At 37.3% G+C, this 23,703-nt stretch overlaps 1 protein-coding gene across 1 annotated transcript; it reads left to right on the top strand.

Annotated features, from left to right (window-relative positions):
- Nucleotides 1-14,684: 14,684 nt before the first annotated feature.
- On the top strand, nt 14,685-18,263 carry LOC113314365 (AP2-like ethylene-responsive transcription factor PLT2). Its single transcript, XM_026563162.1, has 8 exons — nt 14,685-15,133; nt 15,221-15,611; nt 15,698-15,780; nt 15,928-15,936; nt 16,352-16,440; nt 16,542-16,615; nt 17,111-17,238; nt 17,350-18,263. Exons 1-8 carry the CDS (start codon nt 14,989-14,991, stop codon nt 18,105-18,107), a joined length of 1,677 nt encoding a protein of 558 aa, XP_026418947.1. The 5' UTR covers nt 14,685-14,988; the 3' UTR covers nt 18,108-18,263.
- Nucleotides 18,264-23,703: the final 5,440 nt, after the last annotated feature.

Below are 23,703 nucleotides of genomic sequence, written 5' to 3' on the forward strand. Positions count from 1 at the left end.
TGAAATTATATTTGTTCGGCTGACAACCGATTAAATTTTGGCGCCGCTGCCGGGGAGGCATACAGCTTGTTATTAAGTTTTTAGTTTCTTATCATCATTTATGCTTTCATATTTGCTTTTTGTTTTCTTGTCTTGTTTTTCACTTGTTTGCGAGAATTTTTTTCAGGTACCTAATCCCTGGCTTCTAAAGATTGGAACTATCCAAGGTGCGGGATAGCTACTCGAAGAGGAACAATACTCCAACCAAGTCAAGACACGATGGAAGAACAAGAGTTAGAAGTGGAAGAAGAATTACAACTAGAAGAAGAACAAGAGGTTCCATTTGTAGAAGAACCACTAGTTGAAGAAGAAGAAGAAGAAGAAGAAGCAATGGGTGATGCAAATCGTACACTCAAGGACTTGGCTTCTCATAGGGTTGATGCACAACGGTGGTGTATTGAGACAAACTCAACCTTCGAGATCAAGCCGGGGTTGATTAGAGAGTACCGAAGTTTCATGGCATGGCGAATGAAGATCCAAACAAGCATCTCATGGATTTCCACAACGTTATCATGGCTATGCTTCCACCGGAGACTAATGCGGATGGAGCAATGTTGAAAGCTTTTCCGTTTTCTTTGGCGGACAATGCTAAGGAGTGGTTGTATTATTTATCATCCGGAAGTGTCACTACATGGAACGGGTTGAAGAAACTCTTTCTAGAGAGGTATTTTCCTGCATCAAATGCTACTCAAATTCGCAAAGACATTTGTGGGATAAAGCAACACGTAGGAGAATCTTTGTATGAATGTTGGGAGTGATACAAGAGATTGGTGGCAAGCTGTCCACACCACCAATTCAGTGACGCTATGATAATACAATACTTCTACGAAGGTCTCCAACCAAGTGATTGATATCTTCTTGATGCAGCGGGTGGTGGAGATCTAGTGAACAAGACGGTGGCCCAAGCTACCGATTTGATTTAAAGCATGGCTGCGAACTCGCAACAATTCTACACAAGAGGTGAACCAATGTTTAGGCGAGTGCATGAAGTTACGGAGTCATCATCACACTGTGATCAAAGGATGGATAACATGGAGCAAGTGATGCAAAAGATGGCTGCGATTATTTTACCTTCATATGGTGAAAAGTTGGAGCAAGCTAGTGCGGTCTTTCCAAATCAACAAAGATGGTATGATCCCTACTCCAACACTTACAATCCGGGATGGAGAGATCACCCAAACTTTATCTATGCAAACAAGCAAGGCGCGGTTCAACAACCTACTTTCAACCGTCCGGGTGGATTTCAACCACAACAACAACAATTCCAGCCGCAACATCAACAATTTCAGCAACCACAACAATCGATGCAAAATCAGGGTTTCGATATCGATGCAAAGCTTCAAACTTTTATGCAAGGCATTTCTACCATGTTTAAGGAAAGTCAACAAGAAACTAAGAATGCTATCAAGGAGTTGCAGACACAAATGGGATCCATGGCGGTTGATATAAACAAGTTGAAGGAACAAAATAGTGGGAAACTCCCTTCTCAACCTATCAACCCAAAAGAGGGTGTCAATGCTATTACGTTGAGAAGTGGTACACAACTTGTGTAACCCGAAGTTACCGATTCGGGCAAGGTGGAAACACCAAAGGAGCCGGTTTTGGAGGAAAAGAGGGATGAAATTCCCTAAACACCCGAGGTACCTATTCCTAACTCTAAAACTCCGGTTTCTACTTATGTTCCTCCTTTACCTTTCCCTCGCAGATTTGCAAGTTCCAAGACAGAGGAACTAGAAAAGGAGATTTTAGACGTTCTAAAGAAGATTCATGTGAACATACCACTCATTGATGCTATCAAGCAAGTTCCCAAGTATGCGAAAGTGTTGAAGGACTTGTGTACCAATAAGCGAAGGCTCAAAGATAACGAAGTGCTAAGTGTGGGGGAGAATGCTTCGGCAATCTTACAACACAAACTCCTACTGAAATGTAAGGATCCCGGTAGCTTTGACATTCCAGTCACAATTGGTAACACTACTTTTAACAAAGCTATGTTGGATTTAAATGCATCCGTAAATGTTATGCCTGCATCTATGTACAATTCACTTGAGTTAGGTCCTCTTAAAAAGGCTAGAATTGTATTGCAATTAGCCGATCGTTCTAATGGCTACCCAATGGGTATTGTTGAGGATGTCCTTGTTCAGGTTAATCAATTAGTATTTCCAGCTGACTTTTGCGTGTTAGAGATGAATGAAGGTTCACCGGACTCGTCTCTTCCATTGCTACTTGGGAGTCCCTTCATGAAAACGGCGAAAACCATTATTGATGTGGACAATGGAACACTAAATATGGAGTTTGATGGAGAAACAATACGTTTCAACATTTTCGAGGGGATGAGATATCCTAGCAATGTCCACTCTTGTTTCTCCATTGATGTTATGGATACATTGGCACAACAAGTGTTTGAATTGAATGGTGATGATGCTTTGGAAACCGTTTTAACTACATCCATGGATAATGGTGTAGAGTGTGGTAATGAAGTCAAGGAAGCCCTTAGTGATCTTAATTCACTACAAGGATGCCCGGAAACTCATAATATCTCTTTTATTTCTTTACCATGCAGTGATGCAAAGCTTGTACCTTACATTGTTAAATCTCCAAAGTTAGAATTGAAACCTCTTCCCGATCACCTAAAGTACTTGTACTTGGGTGACAAGGAAGATTTACCTGTGATTGTTTCTAACAAGCTTAGTGAATTACAGGAGCAAAAACTTCTAAGGGTGCTAAGGAAGTACAATACGGCCATAGGATGGACAATTGCTGATATCAAGGGTATAAGCCCTGTCGTATGTATGCACAAAATCCTCTTGGAGGACGATGCAAAGCTTACAAGGGATGCGCAACGTCGTTTGAACCCTCCCATGATGGAAGTTGTGAAAAAGGAGATACTAAATATTTTGGACGTGGGTGTTATCTACCCCATATCCGATAGCAAGTGGGTGAGCCTGGTACAAGTAGTACCAAAAAAATTAAGTGTGACGGTGGTGGAGAATGATAAGAACGAACTTGTCCCAACTTGTGTGCAAACCGGCTGGAGAGTTTGTATTGATTACAGGAAATTGAATGCCACCACTAGGAAGGATCATTTTCCATTGCCTTTTATTGATCAAATGCTTGAACGTTTAGCTGGACATTCTTATTATTGCTTCCTTGATGGTTATTCAGGTTACAATCAGATCATGATAGCACCAGAGGATCAAGAGAAAACCACTTTCACTTGTCCATTTGGTACTTTTGCTTATAAAAGGATGCCTTTTGGCTTGTGCAATGCTCCAGCTACCTTTCAAAGGTGTATGGTAAGTATCTTCTCAGAATATGTTGAAAACATAGTCGAAGTGTTTATGGATGACTTTAGTGTCTTTGGTGATTCATTTGACCTTTGCTTGCACAACTTGTCACTAATCCTTGAACGATGTGTCGAAACAAATCTTGTGCTAAATTGGGAGAAGTGCCATTTCATGGTAACACATGGCATAGTTTTAGGCCATATAATATCTTCTAAAGGCTTGGAAGTCGATAAATCTAAAATATACCTTATTCGTGTTTTAACCCCTCCCACTAAGGTGAGGGAGATACACTCTTTTCTTGGTCATGCAGGTTTTTATCGTATATTTATCAAGGATTTTTCTAAGATAGCATCACCACTTTGCAACTTATTGCAAAAAGATGTGGTTTTTAACCTTGATGAAAAGTGTATGGCGGCATTCAATCGTTTGAAATAACTTTTGATTTCAGCTCCTATCATTAAACCACCGGATTGGAGCAAGCCTTTTGAGCTCATGTGTGATACAAGTGACTATGCGGTTGGTGTGGTGCTTGGGCAACGTGTGGGGAAGATACCTCATGCTATTTATTATGCTTCTAGAACGTTAAATGAGTCCCAACAAAACTACACAACCACTGAAAAAGAGTTATTAGCTATTGTTTTTGCTTTGGAAAAGTTTCGCTCTTATCTAATTGGTACGAAAGTTGTTGTCTTTTCTGATCATGCAGCACTTAGGTACTTGCTAATGAAGAAAGAAGAGAAACTGAGGCCTATACGATGGATCTTACTCTTGCAAGAGTTTGATATTGAAATCAAGGACAAGAAAGGAATTGAGAACACCGTTGCGGATCATTTGAGCCGTCTTGTTGTGGACAAGGAAGCTATCCCACTGCGTGAAAGTTTCCCAGATGAGCAACTATTCTCAATTGCCTTTGAAGAACCATGGTATGCTGACATTCTGAATTACTTGGTGTCTAAACAAATCCCAAAGAACTTGTCTCGTGATGAGAGGGACAAACTTAAGAGGTTAGGGAACCAATACATATGGGATGATCCATACTTATGGAAACAAGGTAGCGACCAAGTATTACGAAGGTGCATTCCCGATTCTGAATTTAATTCTATCTTGACTTTTTGTCACTCCTATGCTTGTGGAGGACATTTTGGGAGTAAGAGAACCGCTTAAAAGGTACTTGAAAGCGGTTTATATTGGCCAACCTTGTTTAAAGATGCATATACATTTTGTACAACTTGTGATAGGTGCCAAAGAACAGGCAATCTAGGTGCCCGAAATCAAATGCCACAAACTTTTATTCAATTTATTGAAGTTTTTGATGTATGGGGTATTGATTTTATGGGTCATTTTGTCAACTCTCATGGGAATTTTTATATCTTACTTGTTGTTGATTATGTCTCGAAATGGGTGGAAGCTAAGGTCACACCGACTAATGATTCTAAAGTGGTTTCAGATTTTGTGCAAGCTAATATCTTTGCAAGGTTTGGAATTCCAAGAGCCATAATTAGCGATGGGGGTTCTCACTTCAAAAACAAGATTTTACAAACCTTGTTGAAGAAGTACAATGTGTCGCACAAGATTGCAACACGTTATCATCCCAAAAAAAAAATGGACAAGCCGAGGTGTCCAACCGTGAGGTGAAATCCATTCTTGAGAAGACGGTGAACCCAACAAGGAAAGATTGGAGCATGCGACTTAATGATGCTTTATGGGATTATAGAACCGCATACAAGACGCCTATCGGGATGTCTCCCTTTAGGCTTGTGTATGGTAAACCTTGTCATTTACCCGTTGAAATTGAGCATAAGGCATTTTGGGATATTAAGCAATGCAATATGGAGATGGATGGGGCTGGAAAGAAAAGGAAGTTGCAACTCCAAGAGCTAGAGGATCTCCGCAATGATGCATTTAAAAGCTCGCGCATTTATAAGGAAAAGACGAAAGCATTTCATGATAACATGATTTATAGGAAACAATTTTGCATTGTGAAGAAAGTGCTTTTGTTTAATTCTCACTTGCATTTATTTCCGGGTAAATTAAGGTCACGATGGATCGGACCTTTCATTGTTACTAATGTGTTTTCTCATGGTGCAGTGGAAATTCGTAGCATAGCTACAGTCAAGGAACTTAAAGTTAATGGGAATCGGTTGAAACCATATTATGAGAATTTCACTTTCGAAGTGGTGGAAGGAGCTAATTTTGTGGATGCACTCCCTCTGGAGGAGGCATAGAAAACAAGGAGATAGTCGGGCTGACGACTTTAAACCAAGCGCTAAATGGGAGGCAACCCATAGAATGAGTATTTCTTGTCTTATTTTTATTTTCTTGTCTTGTTTTTAGTTTTTCTCGTCTTGTCTTGCATTTACTTTTTCTGATTTCTTGTCACATTATCATGTTAGAATTTCCCACCTTGACTTACTTTAGATGAATCAATTTACATTGAGGACAATGTAAAGTTTAAGTGTGGGGGAGTGGTTAAGCATTTGCATTGTAAAATTTTCAAATTTTTCGATTTTTGTGTAAAATAGTGAATAAGAAAACTCCAACTTGTGGTTAGTTTAGAGTCACATAGTATACATGTCGCTAAGATTACATCGAGATTCTCATAAGAGTGGCTGAACTTAGAGATGACAGAGAACATGATCGGGTTTCTTACTTGTATGAGAGTTAAAGTTGGATTTAACCATCCCAGTGGCAAATGAGGTGCAGACTGAATTCGGTATTAGATTTGTGATCCCCTATAGTGGAGACTACCCATGTTACATCATGAGAGGCACCGACCTTCATTCTTTGTACCTGTCTAAATATGTGCTTTTAGAGTGTGTGTCACCGTACGTAAACTCCGGGTAGAATGGTGAGCTACCCAACCTCCCACCAATAGAAGCACTATTTTGATCTCTTGAGTGTTTTTATCAATCATGAATGGTGACATCGAATTGCTAACTTACATACCACTTGTAATCTTGTTCGCAGTTAGCACCATCCACTTTATCTCTCTACACCAACAGGTCCATAGAAACACCATCATCATCAACAAGAGGAGCATCACAAATTCGAAGGAAAGTTGAAGACGTTTAAGGTTTACAAGCAAAGTACAGAAAGAGCAGATTTCAGATTAAGTATAGCAACAAGACAAGGAGCAGAATTTTTACAAGTTGAAGACTATTGTACAAGATGAAGATTATCAAGATGAGAATTCAAGAAGTTTATGATATCGAGACATACAAGTTGTGAAGAATCGAGCGGTAAAGTACTTACACCATGGCCTTTGTACTTGCATTTTTATTTTATCTTTATTTTGTATTTGTATTATTTTCTCTTGTCTAAAAAAAAAAAAAAGACAAGAGAAAATTTTTGTTAGGCTCATCATTAGTTTTCGTATTTTTGTTTATTTTTATTTTGTATTTACTTTATATTGCATTAAAAAAAATAAAAAAAAATCATTGCATCATTTTTGGTTTGTTTAGTTCGTTTTTGGTTTTGTATTCATTCAATAAAGCCAATGGAAGAAGAAATATCCGTAATGAAGTTTCAAGCAACACGGAATTAGAGGAAAGAATCACATTGTCAAGATTCTACGAAGTTCAAGAGTTATCATCACTAGTAAAAGACCGAAGACGAAGATGAAGACGCCGATTGAAGACCGAAGACGTCTCTATGGATGCTGTGAGAGTGGTGCTAACTGCACGTCGAACGGATAACGAGGTAAGTAAGCATATTCCCACCTTCGTTAAGTGGTTGATTTCCTTTCTTAGAGAACGTCAGAAAAATGGGTTTTCAAAACAATAAAAGATGTGGGTTTTCAAAACGATTCGGAGGGTTTTTGCCTTCCTACCATTCAACGTGTCGCAGGATTCTCTCTTCACTCCTACCTGACACATGTGTGACCCATAAAGATCTATTTATTATTGAGAGAAACTTCATAAAACCCTTTCTTGTGAGGCAGAGTCGAGACTTTTGATCACTCTGAATCCGAATTTCTTTCGAGAAGGGATGGTTATTTGTCTCTCAACTTTTAAAGATGAGATTGTGTTCATTTATATGTCTAACTTCTTATGACTAGTATGAAGAATCTCTATGTCTTCTTAGCGCGTTGGATGATATCTTTACGGAGAACTAGTAAGTTGGAAAAGCAAGTTTTGTGGGTATATCTCTAGTAAACCCTCATGACATGGAGTTGTATGTATCCTTTAGAATAAGTTTCGTTTGATTTGCTCGAGGACTAGCAAAGTCTAAGTGTGGGGTAATTTGATAGGTGTTATAAAACACCTAATTTTATATCTAGTATTTATGCTTTCTTTGTGATTATCCTTGTGAATTGCATCTCTTATGTTTAGTTTTGAGTTATTAGGTGCAATGGAGTCCCTGGGAGCAAAAGAAGGAGAAAAGCGTCCATTTAGAGCGAGAAAGGCAAAAAGGTCAATTCACACACGATGTTTGGAGCGGGCTAAGGTGCACGAGAAAGATGTGAAGAATGAACTGTCAATTCTTCGAAGGTGACAGTTGAGCAGAGAAAGGAATTAGCTTGCCAGTTCTGCGAAACTGACAAGTCAAATATGAGTTTGGTGGCCATGTTAACTTGCTGGGTGCCTATAGCAGTTTTGGCCATTACACAAGCCCTAGAATTCAGTAGAAATCAATTTCTCATTATTTCTTTTTTTTCGACCTGAAAATCGAGAGAGGAGTGGCTGATGTTGGTGGTGATAATAAAATCAGTGGGGATCGACTAGGATCAATGGAAGAATTCGTGAAAGTTCATATGAAGAAATTAGAGATTCGAGAATGGGTTTGTGATGGTATATGGGTTCTTATTTACAGTTAGGGTTTCGATTTAAATAGAAGAACCGGAAGAATTCAGATCGAGGATGAATCCTGGAGTGATTTAGAAATTGAATCTGGTGATGTTGGTGGAAGAATTCGAGGCTGAACTGAGAAGAAATTAGGGTTTGGTCGATTGTGTTACAGGGTGATGGCTAGAGAAAAGATGTTTACAAATTGATGAATCTGGTGATGTTTTGAAGAAATTGTCAAGAATCAGAGATGGGTTTGTATGCTATGTTCAGGTTAGTTGAGAAGTGAACTTGGCAGTGAGATACAATTGCTCATGGTGGTGAAGTTGTGTGTTGTTCTTGAATAGGTTTGAATCTGAGTTGCGAGAAGACATGGGTTGTTTTTTATTGTGAAGAGATTCAAATGGTGCTAGTGGGTGTGAATTCAGGGAACGAACGGGACTGAACTTGGATGGATCAATGTAGTGATGTTGATTGCAGGTTTGATGCTATGCAGTTTCAAATGGAGAAGAAATTGGTGCTTGCTGGTGCTTGTTGAGTCTTCATGTGTATTGATTTAAGTGACAGTGAATGGATTGAACTAATCCTGCAATTGAATGAGAATTGGTGATGTTATACTACTGCAATGAACAGTGAAGATGGAGACAGGCAGTTCAGGTGTTGACAGTGATGATAATGCAGGGTGGTGCTGTGATAATGAGTACTACAGTTCTAAATGAGAATGGTTGAATGGTCTGAAGCTAGCCAGGGAAGAGCTGCAATTGATGGGATTTGTGGTTGCTGTAATGTTGAAATGATGTGATGTTGCTCTAATTGGTTCTGTCAAGGCAATGGAGCAGTCAAGGATTAAGCAGTTGGAATGAATATGTTGCAGGTGTTGGTATTGAGAAGATTCTGTTGCAGAGTGATGCAGTTGTTAGCTAAATGGAGGCATTGCAGTTGCAGAAATTGGTGCTGCAATGAACAAGAAGATGGCAGTGATATGCATTGCAGCTGGTGAAGCAAGGCAGTTGATGCTAAGGGAGCCTGAGATGTTGAAGTGTGGGAAGTGTAATTCTGTGTGGTGGTAATGATAGTCTCAACTGATGGTGATTGTATGAGCAGTGAATGATGGCCTGAGATGCATTTGCAGGTACAGCTGAGGTGGAACGGCTTACTTCTTAGATGTATGTTTTAGGGATGAAAAGCAGTTGTTGGTGGTACAGAACTGAAGCTGCAAAGTGGTTGAAATTGGAGCTGTGATGATATATGAGAAGGTCTGGTGGTGTTAGCTCAAGCTTGAGTGCTGAATAGAGATGGTGTAGGTTGGCCTGAGTTGCAATGGGTTTGAGCAGCTGATGGTCTTGACTAAGTGCAGCTGTAGTTGCAAGAAGCTACAGATGCAGTGGAATGGCAATGAAGCTAAGTGGAGGCTATTGCAGCTGAAGTGAAACTCAAATGGAGTTGTGCTGGTAGCTGATTGGCAGTTGAGGTTGAAGCTGCAGTTGGAGATTGAATTGATGAGGTTTCAGAAGCAAGAATGGAGTTGATGTTGCGCCGTTGTTGAAACAGTGAGGGACTATAATCTAGGGTCACTTTGTTGGTGGTGAAGATGCAGTGTTGGTGGAAAGGAGCACATCGAGAGAAGAATTGTTGGTGGTCTGGGGTTGCAGGCATTGTTGTTGTGTTTGAAGCAAGCAGTAATGCTGGTGTTGCTGACAAAGGAAATTAGAGCAGAATGGGTTTGTGTAGTGATAGACGCATTTATGTGTCTAATATAGCTCATTTGTATATATTGTTAGTACTCGATATTGTACTTATTTGGTTATTTTATGTCTTTGTAGGTGTTTTTGGAGAAATAAGCTTTTGCGGCGAAATTGGCTAAAAAGTGGTTTTTGCGCTCGTGGGAGAAAATTACTATACGGACTCTCACTTTGGATAAGGGGTAACCTAATTACTAAGGGGCACCCCATTTCAGGGCATGTACTAAAGGGACACCGGAACTGGATAGGGGGAGGTCATCTTCAAAGTTTCAAAACTGGATTTTGGCGGGAAAAAAGGCAGCAGCGTCAACAGTTTTGGATCAATGATTTGAGCGACCTAGGAGGCGATTAAATGGGCAAATTTGGTACCCACGGACTCTACAAGACATAAGGGACCTGTTAGAAGCGATTAGACCCATCTAATTGGGCTGGATAAGTCATAAAATCCACACAAAGTCAAGACAGTGCACACGGTTTCTGTTTAGGGTTTGAGATTAGTTTGAGAGATTTATGGGATATCTTGCGTGGGATATACATCAAAACAGTTGGGTAAAAGTCCTAGAAGATATTTGAGACGAGAGAATAGCTAGAAACAGCCTGTAACGCAACAAGAAGAAGATTATTCTTCAAACAACCCGTAAAGAATAATGGAGATTTCCAAGGGGTTTGATCGAGTTTCAAGGGGATTTAAAGCCTATAAATAGTTGGTTTTATGTGAGAGAAGGGGGATGAAGAGTTTGGGGTCGAGCCAGAGCCAGGAGGAGCGAAGAAGAAGGAAAAACAGCAATGTTCACCTGCTGCTGCTGCTGCCATTAAAAAGCTTCAAGAACACGAAGAACAGACTCTCCAGGGCAGACTTATTTTCAGCAGCGTCAACAGCATCAGCGAAGTGTCGCAGTTAGCTGCAGTTATCTTCTATCGTTTCTGTTGGACGTGTTTTGTGAGTCTCAGAACCACTATTTTATAACTTTTGACTCTTTTAATCACACTTTGAACTTTGAATTAATATTTTGAGTGTGTGATTGATATGAATAGCTAAACCCCAATACTGGGATGATGGAGGAAGCCATATTTTACACATATAAAAATTATATTTAATTCTTTTATGACTTCTTGCATTTTTATTAAATGTTTTATGATTTTTTCTTAATTGATTGTCATTTCTTTTGATGGTTTATGCTTGGTCTTAGTACTTTTGATATGCCATGCTTTAGATTTACAGTTAATCTTCTAAAAATCTACCTTGGCAAGAATTAGAGTCCCTATTTTTATGTGAGCTATAATTGTTTTGGAAATAAATATATTAATTATATGAATGATTATGGTGGAATCCTGAGTCCTAGTGTCTCTTGATCCTGTGACAATTTTGTATATATTTTTGCTTTAAAAATCTTTTCAAGTCCGAGCATCGAATCCTTATTTACCGCAATCGAATTACTACAACATGTAGCTGCTATTGAAGCAACAGAAGAGAAGAAATGTGGTCATGGCTAGCAGTGATGCACGATCATGGTGCAATAGCAAGCTCAAGCCAGTGCAGTGGCCTTGGCCAATACCAACTCAGCCAACTCAGATGAGTTAGCTGATAAGACTCTGACTCAGAGCTGACATACATGACTAGACCACCTGACTCACTTCAAATCGGTCTGACTTCTGAGTTGACCCGAGTTGACTCAGTGACTCTGACTGATTTGACCCGTTTGACCGGTGACCGGGCGGACTTTGCCGGTCACTTGAGATGTTTTCCGACCACTTTTTCGGCCGATTTCCGACGACATTTTTTTGACATATTTCCTACATGGGTTCTTCACACACACGGGCTTGGTGGACTTCTTGGTGATGGGCTTTTGAAGACTTGACCTAAGAAGAGCTACAAAAAGGAAAGTTTTCTACTTTCTTTGGATCACGTATTATTCTTGGAGCTTTGGGGAGATAGCCGCGACTAGGGTTTGCTTTCGTTTATTTTTCATCTTCTTCAATTTATTTTTGATTATGATGAACTCAAAAGCTATGAGTAGCTAAACACATATTATTGGTTATGGGATAAAGTTGATTTCCAACATGTTATTTTGATTTAATGAATTAGTTTTGTCTCAATACTCTATTGTTTATGATTCATTATTAATATTGTCATATGATTTGATTGTTTGTTTGGTTGAGTCCGGAATCAATCCGATTTATATTCATCTCTATTGCTAGATTAGGGTTATTATACGAAAAAGTGATAATTCCTGATTACAAGTAGCATAAATGTGAGTAGTGCTTGTAGTGATATATCCTACTAGTCACATATGAATCATAACCTTTGTTAAAACGAATTAGTGCTTTTACACGTTTGTTTGCATTGATTAGTCTTATTTCATAGAACTTATTGCTCTTGGATAGTTAAACTTAATTTTGCTTTTACACTTTAGGTTGTTTTCTAGGTAGATTTCACAATAGCATCTTTTAATGTTGTTTGTGATAAAATCGGGAAATTAACGGGATATACTTGCGATCAAGGTATCCTAGGACTTTTAGTAAATGAGATATTAAAATATCAATTCTAGTCATTGATGAAAATACATGTTTGTGAATGATACTATCCCGTGACCAATATCTTCTCCTTATTGATTATTCAAATTATTTTATTGCTTTCAATTACTTTTGTTGCTTTGCTAAAACAAAATCCCCCCTTGGTTATTAAGAAATTGAAATTTTATAACAACAAAAGCCTCTCTGTGGGAACGAACTCTTTCTTACCACATACTATATTTATATTTAGTAGATTGAGAAAGTGAAATTATATTTGCTCGGCTGGCAACCGATCATTTTGAACTATGAGACAGATGAATAACTGTGTAAATGTGCAATCAATTCTCAATAGTAGTAGAAGACTTGACGTAATCTTTCATCTCGAAAGACAGTGCATGCAGCCTATTCTCTTAAGGTATCTGATTATTTAAGATTGTAATAATTTAGAGGTTTAATGAGATTTTTGTTAAAGGAATGGGTTGGGATTATTTAAAAATCGATGGGTTCCAAAATATTAGCATGCCTTTCTTCCTTTAGTAGTTACTGCTTACTAGCACCAATGTTATTCCTTTCTATTATTAAGTCCACGTTGAATATAGTTTATTATGAATTCCTAGTTTCTAATGACTAATGTATATGAATTAATGATGTAGATAATTAACGAACTTCCCTATGCATAGTGCATATGTTAACATCATGTACATCAATAACACAGTTTCCCGAAAACATAAGGTAACATGGCGGAATAAGGCTCCACTGGTAGGATGTGTTATACTATATTGCAAAACCTCAATGGCTAAACTCTTGGAAATGTGAAAATCGAAGCTACACTACAACTCTACGGTTTCTTATATATCTTTTGGCCAAGAAAAAAGTGTATGTACATCTTGCAAGTGCTTAAATTAGGCGTAGGAATTCATAGCCATCCATGCCCATGCAGTAACTATATTTTTGCATGCCCTTTATCTTTTTCTTTTTTGAAGCATGCATGTCCCTAGCCTAGCATATACAGTGTCAGGAAGTCTTCCCCAATATCTTAAAAGTTTTCATTAAATCATATTATTTCATGGTTGATATATTTATTTCAGAAAATTTATACTTGTCGGACGATATATAAGTCATTTTCACGGATTTTTTCTGATTGATTAGTATTTAATATTTCTTGCTAAAGGATAAATATTACAAGTGAAACTAAAAGAAACACAAATTTGCATATTTCAATGGAAATTAGATATGCCGGAAGAGTTCATATTCCTAGATATATTTGATCTTCCTGGTCCATGAAATATTATCTGTTTTCATACTATCTGCAGTTAGAATCCAACAAAAAGATATAAACAAAACTTCGACCTAATAGATATATTACGACTTATACTTTGATTGTTAGTATTTGTTTCTCATTCTCTCTGTCTGGATATATATATAGATGATCTATACATACATTAACTCTCCACTTAAAAAAAGCAAAATCTAAGAATTAATGTCGGTCAAAGAAAATAATATAATCATAAACTTAAAACATGCATGAAATACCTATGCTATGATACCTTCTATTCAACCTGCCATAAATTTATGTATGAACCTTGAACAGTAGGGTTATCAGGTAGTTTTAAGATTAGGAGGTCAGGGAATTAAGGAAAGTTATGAAATTTAAGGTTAAGAGACTAATTTAACAAGGCTTGGGATCACACAGTGAAATACACATTAAAATCTAATTAATACTAACTAATAATCTTTGGAAGCTCTTATATTTTAAGTAATTGTTCATCTAGGATCCCATATATATAGAATAAATAACAGACTCTAGAATTAGATCATCTCTTATCTTCATGGTGATGTTCAAAAACAAAGCAACTTGATAGGTGTATGATACACTCAGTCACAGCATGAGGTTTGGATTATTTCAGAACTTCAAGAAATTTGAGAAATGCATTCATTTCATTGATTGGGTCTTAAAAGTTTCAATCGAGAAGACAATTTTCATAAAATTTTGATATTTTAGGGTTACAAGTTTGAGATCAGATGAGTTGGAATAGGGATCAGGATACATATGCACACAATGAGGAGATTTGCCTTGGGAAAACACAGACCTACTTAGCTAGGGTTTCAGTCATGCATCCATCTCTTGTAGGTCTGTCAAAACTGCTGTTTAAGAATATCACATCTCTTATTTAACTAATATAACTGTCTAGGAATATCCCCTCTCTCTAAGAGAGAAAAGTTGAAAACAGCCCCCAACTCGTATATCCCCCATATATAAATATTTCACTATATTTATATACATCATCTCTCTCTCTTTGTCTCCCTCTCTCTCTCTCTGAGTGATCAATCCCATCTTCTTCTCCATTAGACTGAGAAGAGTGAGAGCTGAGAGACATTCCTAGTAAGAAACTTAAGGGTGGAGTTTGTGAGAGATAGACACAACTATCTATATATACATCTGACATGATCCATTTCCCTTAAGCACAATTCAACTCCAAAGTTATAACCAATTGTTCTTTTGCCTTCCACTTTCAAGCTTGGGTTTTCTTTGAATACCTATCTAGACATAGTTCTTATATCATTATCGTTTTAGTACAATTTCGGTGCATGCTACCTGCCTTATCTTAAACATCATCAAGAAAAATGGGTTCAATGAACAATAACTGGCTTTCATTTCCTCTTTCTCCAGTTCACTCTTCCTTATCTCATTTGCATTCATCTCAAAATAATCAGTTCTCGCTTGGGTTAGTAACCGATGGTATGGACCACTCTTTCGAAAACCCTGCTGGTAATTATTCTCTATCTTTGCTTACTATTGGATTGATGCATATATTCATTCATGAAATAACCCACCTCTTACTTTCATTTTTTTTAGATTGGAACTTGATGAATGCTCATGGTGGCGGTGTCGGCGATGAAGTCCCGAAAGTTGCAGATTTTCTTGGTGTTGAGAAATCAGATAACCATAATGACTCATTAGTATTCAATCAAATACCTACACCAACTCAAGCAGATTATCTCTTGTCTAACTGCAATCCTCAAGTTACCGACATATCTCCTTCTGATGGCAGTGCCAAAGACTTTAAATCTTCTCAAGGAAATGTTGGAAATTTGCAGTCACTAACACTGTCTATGGGCACTGGTAAGGGTTCAAACACAACTGATGAAGGAAATAGCGCTATTACCACCACTGTTGTTGAAGAAGCACCAAGAAGGGCTATTGATACATTTGGGCAACGAACTTCTATATACCGAGGTGTAACAAAGTAGGTAGCAGACTAGTTACAACATTACTTACTGATGATATAGTTCCTGAATTCACAAAACTTAATTTAAAACAAATCACTTGTAGGCATAGATGGACTGGTCGATATGAAGCTCATCTTTGGGATAATAGTTGCCGTAGAGAGGGTCAATCAAGAAAAGGTCGACAAGGTAAAAACTATCTAGGGTTCTTGACGATCTCTCGACGCGGTTTTGATTATAATTTTCAAATTACGACCTTCATTTTGATGATCAATCTACTAACTTTCGGTTTTCATCTTGGTATCTACATGGTTGATTCTTGCCTCATTCTTGCAGTCTATCTTGGTGAGTTGATTTTGTTTGTACTTTTCTCTAGTTCTACCTACATATGGAATTATTTTTCTTATTTAATTTGATTCTTACACTTTTATGTTTGTTTCATAATAGTGTAAATAGCTAAAAATATACCTCACTGCCACTGGGATCCAAGGAAGTAGAATAGCAGATTTCTTTTCTATATTTCTTCTGATATATATATTCGGAGTCCTGACAAAGCTGGACTACGAATGATGAAAAAAGAAATCCATTACTGTATATAATGAATAAGTTTTAAGAAATGGTTTTTTTATTATAAATTTAAGTCAGAAAATTGTCATTTAAAATCAGTGTTCTAAAAAGGTTTAAGATAAAATCAGTAGAGTATCATACTAGAGATTAAACAAATTCATCAACTCATTTGTTTGTTTTGGTGTTTCCACAGGTGGGTATGACAGGGAAGAAAAAGCTGCCAGGGCTTATGATTTGGCTGCTCTGAAGTACTGGGGAACCTCTACAACAACAAATTTTCCTGTTTGTTATCCTGATTTATTCTCGACTGTCATTAATTTGTTCTTTTTGCTTATATATTTCAATATTATTAGTCTCTTAAATAATTGTTGTGCTGATTCCAGATAAGTATTTATGAAAAGGAATTAGAAGAAATGAAGAATATGACTAGGCAAGAATTTGTTGCATCTCTCAGAAGGTAAGTTGATTCCAAACTTTGGCTAGCTAGCTAGAGTTTCTCCTCAAACACTATATATATAATGCTGATGTGTTTTTTTTTTCAAAATCGATACTCCGGAAAACCACTACTACTATATAGTAGTATGTCATATAGATTAGGTTAGTGACAGCAAAATATTTAAGAACAACTTGATTTTTGTGCACTGTTTTAGCAGGTGAGTTTGTCTTGCATCAACAGATTCTTTTCATAGACAACAACAAAGATATTAATTACATTTTCAAACCTAGTCATCCCCCGTCTTCGTGTATGTCTTATAGTCTCTGCATCGATCGACATGTTTCTTGTTTGCAATGCTGATAGCATTAATGACAACTGGTAATATTATATAGTTAGCTGATATGTGACAGCAACATTCATTGCTCTTTAAAACCCAGTCATGTGATTTAGTGAACTTGTGCAATTTATGTGGTAACAGAAGCATTAGTATTAATTGCATCTATGAAACATTTTCAGGAAAAGTAGCGGTTTTTCTAGGGGTGCTTCCATGTATCGTGGAGTTACAAGGCACCATCAACATGGTAGATGGCAAGCAAGGATTGGGAGGGTGGCTGGAAACAAGGACCTATACTTGGGCACATTCAGTAAGCTCTTTCTAGTCTCATTTCTCTCTGTACATTCCATACTTTAATTAATTAATCTATGTACGTGGCGGTTGATGCTTACTACCAACATATGGCAATGAAAATGCGCAGGTACTGAAGAGGAAGCAGCGGAGGCTTATGATATTGCTGCAATAAAGTTCAGAGGATTGAATGCGGTAACTAACTTCGACATGAACAGATATGATGTTAAAAGCATACTTGAAAGCAACACACTACCCATTGGAGGAGCATCTAAGCGATTAAAGGAGACTCAGGACACCGAAACACTGCGTAAGAGAGAGGAAATTAAAGCTATTGGTTCGAGCTTCTACGATGGAAATTCAACGGTTGGTGGATTCCAAGGTTATCCAATGGTACCTCCGTTTGAACAAACTTCTCAGCCATTACTAGCTTTACAAAACCAACAGAGTTATCATCATTATACCCAAGAGGCGCCACATCTTCAAAATTACATGCAAACTCATCAGTTGCTCCATAACCCTAATAGCACTTCTTCTTTACTTCATTCAAGCCAAAGTGGGTCTCAATTTCATCAAGGTTTTTATCAAAATCAACCTACCATGCTACACGGTTTAATGACAATGGGTTCATCTTCATCGTTGATGGGAAGTAATGGAAGTTCCAGCAATGGTTATGATGAGGCTGCATATTTTGGTAACGGGCTTGGATTGACGGCAACTTCATCGTCAACAGGAAATGCTGGTGCTGGTATTGGATCAATGACAGATCTTGCACTCGTTAAAGTTGATTATGACATCAACTCTGGTGGCTATGGCGGATGGCCAGCGGAAACCGTTCATGGAAATGGTGCAAACCCAGGCTCATTTACAATGTGGAATGATAATTGATGGCATGAATGAGATGAGATAAGTTGAAGTGACTGTATCTTATAGATAATGATGATGAACCATGCGTGGATGGATTTATTATGGTTAATTTGCTTTACTTGGTTTGATCTAAGTGTAGTTTTTTTTCTGGTTTGAACTATTTTTCTTTTTTATAGAAAGTGCAATTTCATTAAAGCCTAATTTCAGAGTTGCGCTAATAATTTAACAATAATACTAATCAATGCACTGCAGGACTGTTTTGTATTTTTGTTGCTAACTTTCTCCTACCTAGGCTAAAAATAAAGAAATAGAAAAATAAGTCTAAATAGGCAATCAGTAGCCAATAGTTTCATTTTATTACTTTATATGGTTCATGTCAATTGCAGTGGATAGGAAGCAAGTTTTTTACACTTGTACGTACTATTTATTTATGATTTGTTTGGTTTCCTGATGATGGTAGAAAAAGCTCATTGGGATTTCTTAGAAAGAAATAGGTGTTATGATACTTGTGTTTGGCTTTTAATTGGTGACCCTAATTTCATTACTGATCATTCTGAGAAACAAGGAGGCTGAGAAAAAAAAGGAGGAAATAGATGTTGTGACAGCCGGTTATACCCTGTAAAAAATATGTTCTCTGATATTGTAGAAATTCCTCTTTTTTTTTTTTTTTTTTTTTTTTCTGATACAAAAGATGAGTATATTAAAAACTAGCAAATATAGTACAATAGGTTTACAATTTCGTTTTTATCGAATACATTGGAGTCAATGCTAGATTTTTTATCTTTTTTGTTGCAAATGTTTAGACATATGTTGAAGATTCTTTATCCTTACTTCCTTTGTGATGTAGTCCGCATCAGAGTTATGTTTTCTAGTTATTTACATCACCTATGCTTGGGGTAATTCTTCCAAAATTGTCTTGGCTTCTTGCAAAGTGTTTTCTGTTGTCCAAGGGGCTTATGTACTTACCTTGTTAATGTTGTCTGCCAAAGCTTTACAGCCAGTGAGTATGGAAACACTTGACAAAATGTTATCCTTTAACCAAGTAGCTTCCTTTAACAAGGCTTTTGTTTCCGCGTGAAAAGTTTAAGTAGCTCACTCTGAACCTGCTGATATATGCATAAAGGTCTCATAATCGACTGAGTACAGTAAAAAAGTATGACCCACGGAAGAGTCTTCTTATCTAAGGGATGCATCGATAAATTAAGATTATCCAATCTGTGTTTATGGTGGACCAGCTATTCCTAACTAAATTTCCTTTATTTTTGGTAAATTCCCTTTTGGATAAATTTAGGGATTAGAATTTAGGTATCTATTAATCTGATCCATTAATTTATTGGCTCGGGATTAGTTCCTTCGAAGACTACCAAGCATCTATGTTTCCAGATGAACCATATTATTGTTGTTATTTTTTCCGAAAATTGTGCAAACCCAGGGTCCAATAACCAACCTCTAATCCAATTATTAATCGAGCTTGTGCTAATCCTCGTATTAATAGCTTCTAAAGAGAAACCGAACCATATAGCTCTAGCAAAAGGACAAAATATGAAAAGATGTTGTTCAATTTCTTGCTCCTGAGAATTACACATCTGACAATGAGGATTTATATCTGAATCATGGGATGCAAGCCAGGGATGAAGTGGAGAGTGCTTTTTGCGATAATTTCCAAATAAATAATCTTATTCTTGGGATTACTTGTATTCCATATTTTTTTTCCAAGGGAAATCTGTCAAATTACCATTTCCTTGATCTTGGTTGACTAGAAAGTTGTAGATATTCTTTGCAGTGAAATTTCATGACCGATGATGCTTCCATCTGATTTTGTCTTGTTCTTGTCTCTTCGGCGTTATTGCTTGGATTTTTGCTCTGACATCTGGATAAAAGTATTTGTTCAGTTTTTCTTGATCCCATGTATTTTCTTTTATTATCAGCTCTTGGACCATTTTTGGTGTCAGTTCTTGAATATTGGTCGGTTGGGTTATTTATCAGCATTAAGTATCCACTGGTCCTCCCAGATTTTCATAGAAGCTCCGTTTTTTACTTGCCAGAAGAAATTACCCTTAATTAGGTCTAGACCTTTCTGTATACTCGTCCAGATCCAGGAAAGATATAAGTTTTAGAAAAATTTAGAGAATGGGAGTTTGGGAAGTATTTAGCTGCTAGGATTTGGAACCAAAGTTGATCATGGTCTGTGATTAACCTACCAACAAGTTTAGTTAGGAGAGCTATATTGAAATGGTGTGGGTTATTAATTCCTAGTCCGCCTTGATAAATTGGCTTGCACATATTGGTCCAAGCCCTAATGTATCCCCCTATGTTCTTGGCCTTATCCTTATTCCACCAGAAGTCTCTTTGGATTCTATCCATTTGATCAAGAGTTTCTTTTGGTAATGGAAGGATTTGGATTTGGTATGTGGGGTAAGCTTGGAGGACAAATTTTATTAGCACTATTCTACCCGCCTGAGAAAGGAGTTTAGATTTCCATCCTTGAAGGGTATCATAATACTTTTGGAGGAGAGGTTTGAAATTCTCTTTCCTGTTTTTATCAAAGAAAAGAGGTGCGCCAAGAAATCTATCATTTTTTGTCATTAACGGGACTTTAAGGATTTTTGTTACGATTTTTCCATGTTTCGGATTGATGCGTTGGATGAAATAGATCCCAAATTTTTGAATATTAACCATCTGCCCCGTAGTTTCCCCGAACTTTGATAAAATATCTAGAAGATTTTTTGCTCCCCATAAATCGACTTTTGTGAAAAGAAAACATTCATCAACAAAGAAAAGGTGAGAAATGTTCGAGGTATGTTTATTTATTTTAAATCCTGATATTTTTTATCTGCTACTGCTTTTTCTAGGAGTGTAGAAAGAATTTCCATACAAATTAGGAATAGGTATGGAGATAGCGGAGCACCTTATCTTAAACACCTCGATGTAGAAAAAATCGGTCCTGGAGAAACGTTCAGAAGGATGGAAAAGGAGGTGGTCGAAATACATTGCATGATAAGATATACCCAAGAGTCGTTAAATCCAAAGGAAAATAGTGTCGAGTTGATGAATTTCCACTCCACCCTATCAAAAGCTTTTGAAAAATCTAACCTTAGTGCAAGATGACCCTTTTTAGCTTTAGAAATTTTCATGGAGTGGATAAGTTCATGGGCTATGATGTTGTCAGTGATTTGTCTCCCAAGAAGGGTAGAAATTCCTTTTATACTGGTATCCGTTTTACGTGGAGCAATAGAAGAAAAGGTGTTGGTCTTGTCTTAGAAAGACTATATATATAGTGATCTAGGTGAAAGTAATTGGTCTTGTCTTAGAAACACTTCTCATCTGTAAACGTGGGGATACAAAATACACCACTAACTTTTTCTTAGGCAACCTGTATAGACAAACTTAAGTACAATTCCGAGAGTTCAACTTAACGAATCTCAATTGAGGAATAATATTCAAAGTTATATCTCTTTCTATCAAAATCAGAAAGTTTACAGAACCAGACTCGTGAACCTGATTTACGTGTGAGAGTTATTGGACGATCTCAAAAATCAATATCCAAGAATCAATCAAGTCGTATCCAACAAACAAGGATGGATGTATCCACTTTGATTGATTAACGTACAACCTGTGATATTTCAATTATAAGTATAAGCAATATAATGCGGAAAAATAAAATTACACAGACACCAGAAATTTTGTTAACGAGGAAACCGCAAATGCAGAAAAACTCTGAGACCTAGTCCAGATTGAACACCAAACTGTAATAATTAAGCCACTACAGACACTAACCTACTACCAATTAACTTCGGAGTGGAATGTAGTTGAGACCAAATTAAACCCTCACAGCAATTCAGTTACATGCAGTCGCGCTCCTTACGCCTCTTGAATCCCAGAAGGACTCCACGCCATTGATTCCCTTAGCTAACGTCCTTTACAGCCTAAGAGTTCCTTCAACTCAATTGAAGACTTTAAACCAATCTGCCTCCCACATATAAGACTATTTGTATAATTTCCTTTTTGATTGTAGATCAAGGTGAGAGTGGAAATTGATAGCAATAGACAAAGCCTAGCTAACCTCAAAATCCAGACTTATGCTTCATGAAGAGCAGCCTAGATTGTTACTTACCTCACAAGTATTAAACTTGTGGAATCAACAAAGTCTGAGACGAAGATAATTTTGTGATTTCTATCTATCTTGATTGATGGAGCAAGCTCAACAATCAAACAAGATCATGATACTCGAGTTATCAAGATAAGAAAAATAGCTGGACCTGGCTTCGCGAATTCCTATGAAGTCTTTGTAGTCGCTAAACCCAAAAAGGGTTTTAGGAAGAGGACGACTCTAGTTTACAACTAGGACACACAAAAGTAGTGTTGGGATTCAAAGATCTCAATTGTTTGAGGTTCCCATTTTATAGACATTCAGAGCATAGGTTGCTTTAGGTTTAAGCTAAGATAGCTTTGGAACCAAGCAAACAATATCCACCGTTAGATGAATCTTTGAAATGTGATTGACATATCAAGATACACTTAGTTAGGATGAACCGTAGCCGAACTGTGTACAAATATATTGTTCATAAACGGTTAGCCGAAACTAGCTGGGCGACCTATAAGCTTAATCATTTTCATAAACACTTACGACTTTAAGTTTGAATCACATTCATAAGTTATAATGTGATCAATCATTTCTATATAGTGTTCTTAGAGATTTATTCAAATGCTAATTATCTCACAAAAATAATTTTATGTGCATCTGAAAATATTCGACAGGGCAAGTACGTGTAACAGGTATGTATACTTCAGCCTTGTTCGTGACTATATTTGTCATGGCACATGTACCGGGTATGTGTACCCTTAAGACAAATATGAGTTCCGGAACATACAAAACTTTGTCGTTTTGCGTACTGGTTATGTATACCACACCGGTTACAGAACCAAAAATTCTTTTTCGGTATGCATACTAGGTATGCCCACCATTCCAGGTTCACGAGTTCACAAAATTTTTGTGGCATGGATACCGGGTATGCTGGTAGGCTAGGAAAGATGACAGAAAATAAAAGCAAGATAAAGCCTACATGTTAAACCGCAAGTGCACGGTGTCGTGTTGTAGAATGTGCAAATACGGGTCGATCCAACAGGGACTAGTGTGTGTGTTTGAAGCTAGAGAAGTTCCTAAACTGTTTTCTAAGCTTAACAGAGAACAAAGGCAGTAACCAAAGGCAAGGCAGTAAACAGGTGGTGAAGTAAAATGCAAGACAGTAAAAGTAAGAGCAACAACAACAAAAAGAGGCAGTAACACAGGCAGTAAGCAAGTTAAACAGAGATATGAGTGAACTGAGGTTATCAAATCCACCTCTAACCTACACTTTGCATTGAACTGATTACACTACTCTTGTCCTTATAACAGATAACGGTTGAGATTCTAGTCTGCCCTATATCTAAGGTGTTTCCCCACTAGAAAGATTAATCACAACTAAAGCATTTCTCCAAAGTACTAACTGTCTAGGTAAAGCACAACTAGTCTACGGATCAATGATAATCTAGTTTAACATGATTTTTAGCTTTATCAACATAGTATGAGCCTAACTACAATGCATACATGGCATACATTGTGAGAGTAAAATGCTGA

The sequence above is a fragment of the Papaver somniferum genome, chromosome 9, assembly GCF_003573695.1.
Source record: "Papaver somniferum cultivar HN1 chromosome 9, ASM357369v1, whole genome shotgun sequence".
Classification (NCBI taxonomy): domain Eukaryota; kingdom Viridiplantae; phylum Streptophyta; class Magnoliopsida; order Ranunculales; family Papaveraceae; genus Papaver; species Papaver somniferum.